Raw genomic sequence first — 13,278 nt, forward strand, 5'->3', positions numbered from 1 at the left:
GAACAGATGTGTTGAAAATGGGCATCCTTGCCTTGTTCCTGATCTTAGACAGAACATGTAGTCTTTTCCCATCATGCATTATGTCCACTGTAGGTTATCCGTGTGGCTTTGTGAATTCTTCTCTTTCATCCTCACTTGTGCTCTGCACGAGAGAACTGCAAGTTGGAACTGCTGCTATGAACACCAACACTGTCTCCTCCGTCAAACAAGTCAATCCCCAGTCCTCATTTGCTCTTCCAGCAGCTGTGGACACAAGGGAACTCCAGTCTTGGCAGCATGCTCTCAGGGCTCCTTGACATCCTCCTTCTTGTCCCAGTGCCACACCTACTCCAGCCTCATCCCTCTCCACTCCCGGGGCAGTCTCATTCAGTGTGCAAATGCCAGACTTTATTTCTAGCAGGAACTGCGGGCTCATATCCAGTTGCCTACCTTTTTCTTCAAATAATCCCAGAGTAACATGATCAATACTGAACATCTGACCTTGCCCCAAACCCGCTCCACGCCTTGTCTTTATCTTTTCAGCTCATGCAACTCCATTTAGTTGCTTAGACTCCCCCACCCAAAAAGTATTTGATCCTTTATCTCATAACAACACGTTCAGTTTACTAGGAGAGCCAAATGTGCCCAGCTCAGATCTAAGCTCTGCTCCCCACATCCACAGCTGCTCATGTTTAGAGTGTGTCCTCCCAGTTCATCTCCTCAGATATTCCCTCAGACACGGCCAGTGGCAACTCTCAGGCATGGACTGTCTTCTAGGGATTCTGGATCCTGCCAACTTGATAATCAATATTATCAATACCATACCACCCAGTGTGGTGGCACACGTCTGAAATTCTAGCACTTGGGAGACTGTAGCCAGAAGTTTTCCTGTGTCTCTCCTGGACCTCAGCAGCTTATAAAAATAATCACTTATCCACTTAATATTAAGGCAGAGTCAGAGGAGACACAGAGCGATGTTGGGGGGGGGATATGTAATAGAATACAGATAACGTCACGAAGTCACGTGGCAAAACACAGATTAATAGAAATGGGTTGAAGTAAGTTGTAAGCGCTAGTTAATGGTAAGACTGAGCCACAGGCCAAACAGTTTGTAGTTAATATAAGCCTCTGTGTGTTTATTTGGGACTGGACCAGGCAGGACAGAAACTTGTCTACAGGAGATAGAATCGAGAGGATCAGTGCTGTGTAGCAGTTTCCTCTGAGAATAAAACCTCCCCAACTTGGAGTGAAGCTGGCTAAGATATAGGGTGTTAAAGTGGAGGTGAAGCAACAGGGTCTTTTTTGTCTATTTGTTTTCTGTTGTTTCTTGTGGACCACGAGGATATATTTTAGAGATTCAGCTGTGTGTTAAAGCTATACCTAGACATTTCAAGGCATTTTTCTAGTGGGAAGCCATTTATCATGAAGTATTTGATATTCAGTTTTTGATATTTCAGCTGTCTTCTGCCATGAAATTCTTGTGGGCCAATATACTACTAGGCCATTGGCAAACAGTTCAGCTTCTCAGACCTGCTGATCCACTAGATAACTAACTCCCACCCCCCTACCCGCCCCACCCAGCCTAGGAGGCAGGCAAGGCTGTAGATCCATAGTTTTGTTTCTTATGCAAATAAAGCTCAGACCATCCCCTTCCCTCAGGCTAGGCGCAGGGCAGAGAGACTGACTGAGGACAGCAGGGCTTTTTGCATAACCAGGTGCAGTAAGGACTGGAGTGGAATTCCAGAGACACACACAGAATCCTGTGGCCGGAGAGAAGAGAGGAAGACAGAGATTCATTCTGTAGAGGCTAAGGCAGATCTCTTGTAGAGTTTATCAGGGCTAAGTAAGAGTAAGGAGCCAGGAAGAATAGATGGAGGACTAAGGAATGGAGGATCAAGGAACAGAGGATGAATATGAGACCAAAAGCATAAAAGCTTAGTTATTACCAGGACTATGAGGGGACAGAAAAAGTAGGTACAAAGAGGAACTGAGACTCGGGATAGAACTGATAGATAGAGGTTGTCATACAAGAATAAGGTAAACAGACTCAAGAGTCTGGTGTATCCAGATTCATCACCCCCCCCCCCACACACACACACACACAGTTGATAGCATCTCTCCTGGGCCCCCTGGGAAGGAAATTAAGAAAATTAAGAGTCTGGACTTCACATTTCCAAAAGTTGTCTTTGGTTTTTTGCAACAAGGTATCAGTATGTAGCCCTGGCTGGCCTGGAACTGGCTATATAGATCAGGCTGACCTCAAACTCAGACATCTGCCTGCGTTCGCCTCTCCTCCAATGCTGGGTTTAAAGGCCTGCTAGACCACCATGCCCATCAGGATTTTTTTTTAAAGGATTTATTTATTTTTTATGTATACAGTGTTCTGTCTGCATGTATGCCTGCAGGCCAGAAGAAGAGTACCAGATCTCATCACAGATGGTTGTGAGCCACCATGTGGTTGCTGGGAATTGAACTCAAGACCTCTGGGAGAGCAGCCAGTGCTCTTAACCTCTGAGCCATCTCTCCAGGCCCCCATCAGGATGTTTTAAGTCAGGATTAAAGGGAGGTGAAACAATAGAACGCTCTAAGGGGCTGTGGGCTGTGTATATGTGAAATACTCCACCCTGCAGGGAAGTTTGCCCAACTCAGGAAGTAAATAATACAAAGGCGCTGGTGGTCCCTCTACCTCTTCCTCCCCAAGCACATGTGAGCTATAAGGACTGCTGAGAGACACTCAGAAGAGGCTCAGACCAACTGAGCTACTACAGCTGGGCAATGCATCCGTTTCCAGACTGTGTGAACTGTTATCCATGCTGGGGAACAGGCACTTCAGTGACACTGCCTTCTTTCTGCTCCTGTAAGTAACCTCTCATCTGTATTCTGGGAGTAACCCCAATAACTAGTTCACCAAGGTGGATTTGGGCGGTATCCATATTTACTTTGATCTGTCATTGTCAGTTGCCTTTCTAGGGTTCACAACTCCCTAAGAGTTATGTCCCGTAACAATCTGCAGTTCAAGATCATCCTCAGCTATGTAACAAGTTTGAAGCCAGCCTCAGCTACATGAGACCCTCGTCTCAAAAACAACAAACATTACTTATCTCCTATGTGTACCAGACACGCATAAACACCTTTTAGAACAAGGATCTTTGTGTTTTCATGTTTTTCTTTGTATCGATGCAGCTAACAAGCTATTATGATGACCACTACTGTTGGCTTTCTCTTCTGTCTCTGAAGCCCTGTGAACAGCCCTGGGGACTGAGCTTGCTGTAGTCCTGCTGCAGGACCAAGTGGCACAAAGAGAAGCATGGGTTAAACATCGGGGGGCGGGGCTTTCACTCCAGCCAGCTCAGCACTCAAGAGCACAATCCCTGCCTGCGGCACTTCTGCATCTGTATTTCCTGATTGACAGGATGATGACCACTTCCGGGCAGACCAAACGATGTGAGGCATAAACAGGCTGTCACCATCCTAATGGGACACTCCCTTCTCTCGTTCCCTTTGCCGCTGAGATCAGTTATTTGGGGGCTCTGTTCGGTCAATATTCAGAATACCTCATTCCTGAAGAACGGGTTTAAAAGAAAATGTGGAGAAAACTGGAATGATGTGTCTTGGTGAGCTAGAGTCTAACTAATGGATATTAATCTCCGACTGGTCATTCTGCAGTAAGTGGGTGTCAGAGTCGTTACAGTGTGTCTATGACCTCACAACTGTTCTATCTGAACATAGTTGCTCGAGAAAGCAGAAAGCCTGTTCTTTCTCCAACAACTGTGAAATCTGCTCAAACCGTCTGGAGTGTCTGTCCGGTGCCACAGACTCGTTCTCCTCCCCACTCCTCCTCTCTATCTTCCTGGGTGACTTACAAACTCGGGTTAGAGACCTCCCTGAAGCCAGCAGCTCATGGGGTAGTCTTGTCATACATATGGCAGACTGCCTCAGGGTACCTGGGCGGCCATGTTGCTGCTTTCCAGCAGAAAGTCCCCTACTCCTCAGTAAGCTTTCCTCTACAGAGGTGACATTTGACAAGTGATTGTAATGAGTTTCCTGTCCAACTCTCCCACAATGGCTGCCCATGTAAACAGACGTAAGATGCTCGGTCTGTGTGGGAAACGACATGAGGAGTCTCACCCTCACATTTGAGCAGGACAACACTCATGTTTCAATTCAATGGTGTGCTGTGCCGTGAGCTAGATCACCCTAGAGGAGCAGCATATGTAAGGAACTCATGAATCTGTGTGCCCACACGGGGGAATCTTAAGTGTGTCTTATTTCATTGTGAACATATTGCTGGGGTGAATTTTTGTAACTGGGTGCCAACAAAAGGAACCGATAAGGAGATTCTCCAAGGTCAGGCCTGGAGTCCCAGCAAGAGGATCGAAATGCAGGGCTAGCCTTAACAGTTTACTAAAAAAGTTGGCGGTGGTGGGGGAGGTGAGCTGCAAACATAGCTCAGTGGTGAGTGCTCATTACTTAACATGCCCAAGGCGTTAGATTTTATCTCGGGGGAGGGGGCAAAAGCCTCTAAGAAATGAAAACAACTTGATCTGGTAAGAGGGATGTCCCGAGCAGATCCTTTAATGCTTTGGGTTAAGGTGGTAAAAGTGAAGGCCATTGGGCCAGCTCTGTAGAGAATGAGTCAGGAGGGCCATTCTGTGCTTTTGCGCTCCTCTCTTGGGCTCCTCAAGCTATATTCACGACTGGGCGGAGAACATATCACTCCTCTAGACAGACATGTAACTGTTAACACTTGAGCCTCTGACTTGAGAGGGATTTAAAGTTCATGCTGTTAGCTCACACGGGTTCACCTAACCTGGAATGTCACAAACCTGGACACAAGTGGGTCCCATGGTATCCCAGCTTGGGAACCCTGAGATAGGGGCTGAGTCTCAAGCCTGGTGTAACCCCAGGCCACTGTCTGTAACACTCCTGGCTGAGGCAGGCTAGTGAGGTGCAGTTGCTTTACACTGCACACACTGGAAAGACAGAGAATGGGTTTTGGGATGTGCGTGGGGACGCCTGGTTCTGTAGTTCTTCAGATGTGACAAATCCTTTCTCTTCTCTGGCTCTTGGTTCTTATGTTCCTCCTTCACATCATGGCTGACCCTCAGGGGAACAAGAGAAGCCAGTAACACCTGAGCAAAGCCGAAGAGATGTTCTCACACTTCCCTCACCCCTGCCATGTACCCCCGCACAGAGGAAGCATCAATCTGGAACCCCAAAGGTTCTGCTTCCTTATGCTTTGCTTTGGAGGGGTTTAGGCCAACTGGAGGCTAGGCACCAAAAGCAAAGAGAAAGCTCCAGAAATCAGGAGGTAAACGAAGAGCTTCTTAAAGATTTCATATTCTGAAAAACTGTTCCTTATAACACACCAAAATATTAAAATTCTTCTCAAACTTCAATTCCACATGAAACACGGTGCTCCTGCAGTGTCACTCCTGACATTGGTGAGATGCCCTGTCATTAAACCAGCAGACCTGGAAGACACACTTCTCAGATAATCACATTACTCCTTATCATTCCCATCATAATAGACTCAGCTGTTGGGGTAGGGGTGGGTAGGTGGGGCAGGAGCTCCTAGGGATCGTGGGAAAACACAACCACGCTCTGCAGCTGAAGCTCTGAGCCAGAGGCTGTCCGTCTTGCAGCCGGTCACAGGGACACCTCTCCTTCCTCTCCCCGCCCTTCTCCTGCCACTGCCCTGTGTTTCACGTGCTGTCTGAAGGAACAGTAAGCTTTGAAGGAAAGTGACAGAGAATTAAGACATTAAGGAGCTGGAGAAACTGTGGATGTGATTATGAAGCAGGATGGTTTAACAACACGGACAAGGGGTAGTAGTGCACCTAAATGAAGGAGCTAAGTTACCCCAGTCCTCTTACTAGATGTCACATTCCTCTGGGAACCCTCCAGCCTGCTTCAAAGACCAGAAATTCTAGTCCTTCACTGCATTTATCACATGCACTTTTTTCCTGATCAAAATGCTCATCAGCAAATTTGGTCACCCTCCCTCTTCATCTGTGTCATCTCCAGTATCTCTGGGTGAGGCGTCAGACAGCTAAAGACAACAAGCAACCTACCTCACTGGCCAGTGAGCACTAGTGATGCTGGTCAGAACAGGACTAGTGATGCTGGTCAGAACAGGGCTTCAAAAGCTCCTAGACGATTCAACCAGAGGCCTCACAGCAACCCAGCAGGGTGCTAGGGAAGGGTGCAGATGGCAATCATCAAAAGCGTCTATGGCTACTGTACACAACAGATACAACGCTCACCTTTCAGACACCCCCTTCCCGACTGTAACCGACTGAATTCAATTTACAAAGTTCTGGTGATTTTTAGTGATTGCATGAAAGTGAATTATCTTCAAATTGAAACAAAACTATCCTTGTTAGTAAGACAAAACATCTGCAAGAGGCTTAAATGTACAATTCTCAAGTGAGAGGTTAATTTTCTTTACTAAGAACTTATTCCCCTGAAGTAAGTGCCCGATCCTCTTGGTGTAATATCTCTGTGCATACAAAATTCCCTGTGCTGGAAAGCCGCTGCCCATTTGTTTCACCCGAATACCCGGGCGTGTACACACGCACACTTTAGTTCCACACTGCCTCCTCACAGATGTGTGTCTGGACAAGAGCCATGGAAGACAGACATCATTTCCTTCACCGAGAGGGCATGTTTGCTGTTCCAACAGTAAAGAGTGAGGCTGGGCGGCAGCTGCGCACGCCTTTAATCCCAGCACTCGGGAGGCAGAGCCAGGCGGATCTCTGTGAGTTTGAGGCCAGCCTGGGCTACAGTGGGAGATCCAGGACAGGCACCAAAATGGAGAAAACCTGTCTCGGGGAAAAAAAAAAAAAAAAAAAAAAAAAGTGAACAGGTTTGTCACACCTTTCTCAGGGGCTAGATTCCCAAGCTCAAAGTTCCTCTGTTGACATGCACAACATCTACCCAAGCCATTTGGAATCACCTACGTGAAACTTGGAGGACAGGAGCACTGTGGGTAATGCAAAGCTCACGTTGTACCTGACCTGGGAGTCAGAGTTAGCAACCCAGACATTGTGGCAGCTTAGCTTGCACAAAGAGAAAAAACAGCAGACCCTTCATAGCTGAAATCATACAAAAAATTTAATTGTATGAAGAGCGTCCTCTTACCTGACTGTCACTTCTCTCCAGGAGTCTTCCGTGGCTCTAGAGCGTCCTCTTACCTGACTGTCACTTCTCTCCAGGAGTCTTCCGTGGCTCTAGAGCGTCCTCTTACCTGACCGCCCCTTCTCTCCAGTTCCGTGGTTCTAGAGCGTTCTCTTACCTGACCGCCCCTTCTCTCCAGGAGTCTTCCGTGGCTCTAGAGCGTCCTCTTACCTGACCGTCCCTTCTCTCCAGGAGTTCTGTGGTTCTAGAGCGTCCTCTTACCTGACTGTCACTTCTCTCCAGGAGTCTTCTGTGGTTCTAGAGCGTCCTCTTACCTGACCGCCCCTTCTCTCCAGTTCCGTGGTTCTAGAGCATCCTCTTACCTGACCGCCCCTTCTCTCCAGGAGTCTCCCGTGGTTCTAGAGCGTTCTCTTACCTGACCGCCCCTTCTCTCCAGTTCCGTGGTTCTAGAGCGTCCTCTTACCTGACCGCCCCTTCTCTCCAGGAGTTCTGTGGTTCTAGAGCATCCTCTTACCTGACCGCCCCTTCTCTCCAGGAGTTCTGTGGTTCTAGCACAGTGGATTCACAGCAGTTTCTGGAGTTTGCTACAAATGGTTTGCCTTCCAACCAGATGCACGTTAATGCAGTGAAGTATGCAGGTAAGGAGATGAGGGTTGGTGGGGAGTGGATACAGAAGTTCAGAGGAGGAGGACCTGGTAATTCTAGGAGGTGCAGAGAATCCAGAAAACGTTTCTTAGCTTGGCACAGTAGTGCAACAGGCTCAAGAAACTTGAGGATTATAAGTTCAGGAATTTGAGGCACAGCTGGAAACATGTAAATAGTCCATTGCAAAAAAAAAAAAAAATTCATTTTTGATGTTTTGGTATAGTTCCACCAAACATTCTTTAAAGAAAATTAATTATGATCCTGTCGCCCTCTACTGGAACCAGGCTGAAAAGTACAGGGAAAGCTGTGCTGTTTACAATCTGCTTACACCTAAGTGGTGGCCACTGACGCCATTATGCATGGTTTGGGCGCCTTTTGCTCTTTAATTTGCAGCAGCTACTGAACAGCTCCTAACAGTTACAGCATTCCCCGTTTCCATGGCTACACTGCAAGAAGCATCCACCGTCTTTGCTCTTGGGGGCCACGGTAGATCTGGGCACAGCAAATGCAACCTTGCCTCCTGGTATCAGAATATGTCATTGTCATCTCAAATGGTAGAGTGCCAAAGCCCCAGCCTCCGGTTAGTTGAAATGTCACCCTAGCTATACCATAAAACAGTAGTATCCAAATGTTTTCATCATGCACCCAAATCAGAAAAAAAAAATATAATGCACCAATAAATGTATTATTTATTTATAAATTATATAAGTGTACAACTGTACAATATATTATGTACATTATAAAACACACAAAAATAGAAATTTAAAAGGATGAGATTAAATACAAAGAATCATTATTTTAACATTTTCTCAATGGACTTATTTGCATACCCCTGGGATGTACACACCTGCCTGAAACCAGTCCTAAAGCATATCCATGATTGCTATTTGGATTTTTAGCTCAGTTACAGGAAAATGTACAAAATCACGTCTGTTTTGTTTGTTCATGTCTGTAAGTAGCCCTAGTGTCAAGTTTCAGTGATGACGATGCTAACTTCTTGGGACACATTTGAACTAATCACTGCACAGCTGGTAGAATGGCATGCTCCAGTTCACCGATAGCTGTTCCACCTTAAGGCAGACTAAATAGGGTATTCACAGAGTTGAGAAAATGCTTCAAAAAAGAAGCATTTAAAAACAAAGGACGACTCTTGTTTTATCCAAAGGGGATGGATGAAGGCCAACTAACTCAACAGCTAGTCCCTATAATAATAATAATAATAGTAGTAGTAGTAATAATTCCTCTGCCTAGTGAAAAGATGGGGGGGGGGGCATTCTAAATATCACTGTGCCAAAGGAAAAAGATTCAAGTGAATTCCCACCTATGTCCTGACCCAATCCAAGTAAGTTTTAACACAAAGAGGGTCCACATAGCTATAGTGCCTAAGTCACAAAGCCTGGACATGGAAACTCAGTAAATACATGATAAACAATCCCTCAAAAACATGTAGGGTACCGAAGTGCATTTGAAATACAGATTATTAATGAACAACACTCCAGTGTATGGTAGGAGCTAGCTGGAGCAGATACCTGAATAAAAGTAGTGAATGTGTTCAACACCAGGTGTGGTGGCTCTTGCCTGTAATCCTATCACTCACTCAAGAGGCTGAAGCTGGAGGATCACAAGGTTCATGACCTGGGCTACATACACTGTGCGTCATTCAAGGCCAGCCTAGGCTATATAGTGAGGCTCTGTCTCAAAAACACAAAAACGAAACCAGAACATGCTAAGAAAGCCTCAATACATCCCTAACATGCAACTCCCTAGTTCCACACCGGGGGCTGGCATTCTCCTCCTCCCCTCTATAGGGCCTGAGCTCTCCAGCACACAGTAGGAGGTACCTCTCAACAGCCTGTCCTTCTCCACCCCTCAGTGCATGCTGGCAAAGGCAGAGCAGAGAACAAGAGATTGCTCCATGTGCAGAATCTCATTCAATGTGCTCGATTCTTCTCAAACATCACAAATTTTAGAGAACATAAATAAACATCTAACTAATTTTGAGTCTGAGGCCTCAGTCAGGTCTTACAATGCTAACCTTTGCACCTGCCACACTTTTACCTGGCAGTTATGTCTCCTTGTGGAAGGCTGTATTTTGATAGATACTTTGCAAATTTAGAGATTAAAAATATTACACAATGTAAATAACCTAATTTCATATAATCAATTTCGCTCTGTATATGCATACTATGTTTTCATCTATATATTCATTTAGTCTATTGACAGAATGTCAATTTTTTGAATTAGGAATAAAAACAAGCATCATTCAAAACTTTCCTTTCAACTAAATGCAAACCAAAACAAGTCATTAATTCTGTTGTGGAGAAAGAAGGGATGTGGAGTTTGATGACTGAGTAGAGATGTAAACCGTAACTGAGGTCTTTCACCTACGATACCTGGTTAGAGGAAAACTGGTTCTTTAGGTTGGGATGTTGACACATCACAAAACAGGCAAACACCAGCGAATTGTTGGAATTTCCAATCATGGAAGATATGCTGTTTTGTAAGCACGGTGCTGTTAAGAGGTTGTCAAATCCTCACCAGAGCATCTCAAACTAGAGAAGCCAGTTGTCTGGATGAACTCTGCACACCCTTTCAGAGGGAAACAGCCACTAGAGACCTCTTCTCCAGCCACCTACTCCAGCCGAGCTAGGGACTGCAAAGACTCCAAGTCTGCTTGTCCAGTCTCCTCGGGCCTCTCCTTTCCCGACACAGCTGCTCCCTCCCTCCCACTGACATGTCTAGCAACTACACTCAACACTGGAGCTTTCCAGTAAGATCTGATCTGAAAGGCAAACCCACCCCTTACATATAGAAACAAATGAATCAAACCCTCGGTAGCTCAGCAAGGGTCTAATGGACACTTCAACTGTTTAGTGTTACATCTTAAATTTAGAACAACAACAAAAAAATTCATATTTTTGGTAATCTTCAAATTTTATTTCCAGCTACTGTAGTAACAAAATACCAGTGATAATTCTGCATGAAGAGTAGCAACCTTTTAAATAAACATAAGTTAGTATTGCAACAGTACTTTGGCCTATGGAGAGTTTGATAGGATTATTGCAATCAATCTTAGAGTATTGTAGACTTGTGTGTCCTCCATATCTAGTAATAAAAATATTCCTCTTACCTCAGTGACTCATGACACACACATTTACTCTATGTTGAGCACTGCCCTCTAGGTTGTACTGATGAGAGGAAATAGCTCTTCCTCCTGGGTTTTCCAAGAGTATACAGAGAGAGCAGTAACTTCCACAGTGAGGTACAATATTAAACTTTGAGTTGAAAAATAAAAGATTACCCTATTTATGCCCTTCTCTAGGAGTAAAAAGACAAACACAATTACAAACATCAAATGAGTCAAACTTCTATTTTATTAACAGGAGTCCAAAATGAATACAAAAAAATGCCTCCTTTGTATGCTGTATTTATTTTCTTTAAAAGGCTTCTGAAGTCAGGTAGATTAAAAGCTAAGAATGTAGTCCAGCTTTTATAGTAACCCTTTTCAAAAGACTGGATAACATGACCCAAGCATCAGAGAACGGGTGGTCCCACAATCCCTTTCAGCCCTGAGCTTATCAGGAGAATGAGATTTTGTGCAGACACCAACGGAGGCTTTAAGAGGCCTTAAGCCATTAAAAGCCACTTTTGTCATGTCTGCTAACTCTGGGCAATTAAGAACGGAAAATTCCAAAATGTAGCCCTCTGTATTGTGTGGAATGTGTGAGAATGCTAAGTTATGGCCAAGATAGATAAAAATAAAGGTTTGAACTCATGTATGGAACTGTTACAATCTTACCATTTGTAAAATATTGATAAATGAATAACAGAGCTTATTAACAGATTAAAAACTTGAGCAGATGTTATTTAAAACATATTTGTGATGTTTATCATATTTTAATGTTTACTAAAACTAAAGTTGAACAAAGACTGTTTTTCATGTACCTTGACTCTGACTGAGACCGTAAACTGATCAGGTAATGCACAGCCCACGCTTCTGGACAGTTTTAACAATGAAGGATTTATTATCATTTGCAGATGATATGGTCGCTCCACCCCAAACCGGAAAGGCTTTCAAGGAGCCCTTCAGACAGTACCACGGCCCGCCAACTGCCTGTGTGATGTGTCCATCTCTAGTAAAGACGCCAGCACTCCCACCGCATCAGTTCTGCACTGCTTCTGCTTTATTAGGACTTACAAAGCAGCAGATGTTTGCAAGCATGTGCAAACGCTGTGGTCCACGCATACACTGGTTAGTTATCGCCTTCCTCTTCCTCCTCCTCTTCCTCAAAGCTGTCTTCAAACCCCTCACTGTCTTCCTGGTCTTCATCACCTTCTATTGCCGTATCCCACTGTGGGTGGTTTTCTGGCACAGGCTTGGCCTCATGAACTTCCAGCTATAAAGGAGAATTAAATGCACATCAAAGATCTGGAAAGGAATACTGCAAGAAATACCTGGTAAAGGTTTTCTTTTGCCATCGCCAATCACAAAGAAATGGATTCTGCTGCTGCAACTCTAAAATCAGCACATTCATTAAAAAGGTACTCCATTCTACAAATGAAAATACTAAACCCACTTCCACAGAAATGGAGATAAATTTCTAATATGATTTGGTGTTTTGACCCTGAGAAGTTGAACCATTTAAGAATGTACTTCTCTGGCATAAAGTACTACCAGTCATGTTTCCTATGCAACAATACTGAGTGGTGTCTTATTACAACTCTTTGGCTGAAGGAAGAAAAATTCAAGTCTGCTTCCCAAAGATTAGTTGTGAAGTAAAACTCTATGGTCGATGCAGGAAACAATGACTCCCCTTTACCGGCTCCTTGACTCTAACAGTGTAAGCATGATTTTGTTCAATCTCACTAATGTAATAGAATGCCTTGTGTGAAAAGCTCAAGGGAAATGAACACTAAGTGTGCTTCAAGCCATACACAAAGTTTATGCTCCAAGATGATTAAAAATAAAACAAAACAAACCACCTTTATTTCAGAAATCTATAAACATACCAATAAAGTCTGTGGTAAAAATCTGAATCCTGCTCCCCACCCCCTCCAGCCTTTTTAAAGAAAACGGAACACATTTGGTAGAGCCCTGAAATGTACCACATATTATAGCACATTAAAGCAACCACTAAAGGAACTTACAGTTGAGGTTCAAAGTCCTTAAAACCCAACTATTACTGAAAGCCCATGCCTGCTTTTTCCTCCCATATATACTCTCCATCTCAAAACTGGAACTGTTTCCCACACCTTCCTCAGGCATTGCTCAAGGGTTATTAGAACCCCCATCTCTAGGAACTCTAAGTCATTCATTTCTCACTATTCTTACCTTCAGTGGTTTAATCTGATCCAAACCCATATAGGAGTCTGACCTCAGAAACACTGTATACTGATAATTTCCAGGCTTGCCTGGTGCAGGAAACTTCAGTTCTACCTAAGAAGATAAAATCAACACTTAAAAGTCTGCATTATGGAAAAGAAACAACAGAATGCCTTTACACTTCCTATCTC

General features: G+C 44.4%; 1 protein-coding gene and 1 long non-coding RNA gene across 3 annotated transcripts in view; one reads left to right on the forward strand and one right to left on the reverse strand.

Annotated features, from left to right (window-relative positions):
• The first annotated feature begins 2,747 nt into the window (after positions 1-2,747).
• On the forward strand, positions 2,748-3,137 carry LOC143268847 (uncharacterized). Its single transcript, XR_013044977.1, has 2 exons — positions 2,748-2,836; positions 2,938-3,137. It is a non-coding gene; the product is annotated as an uncharacterized LOC143268847 (long non-coding RNA).
• Positions 3,138-10,677: 7,540 nt separating this feature from the next.
• The window catches only part of Sec63 (SEC63 protein translocation regulator), a 78,431-nt gene continuing 75,830 nt past the window's right edge, over positions 10,678-13,278 (reverse strand). For both annotated transcript variants that reach the window (XM_076552375.1, XM_076552376.1), the window contains exons 20-21: positions 13,097-13,201; positions 10,678-12,161 (exon numbers count right to left, since the gene is read on the reverse strand). In XM_076552375.1, the coding sequence (XP_076408490.1) occupies positions 12,018-12,161; positions 13,097-13,201 (249 nt within the window). In that variant the 3' untranslated portion in view covers positions 10,678-12,017. The remainder of the gene's footprint in view (positions 12,162-13,096; positions 13,202-13,278) is intronic.

The sequence above is a fragment of the Peromyscus maniculatus genome, chromosome 16, assembly GCF_049852395.1.
Source record: "Peromyscus maniculatus bairdii isolate BWxNUB_F1_BW_parent chromosome 16, HU_Pman_BW_mat_3.1, whole genome shotgun sequence".
Classification (NCBI taxonomy): domain Eukaryota; kingdom Metazoa; phylum Chordata; class Mammalia; order Rodentia; family Cricetidae; genus Peromyscus; species Peromyscus maniculatus.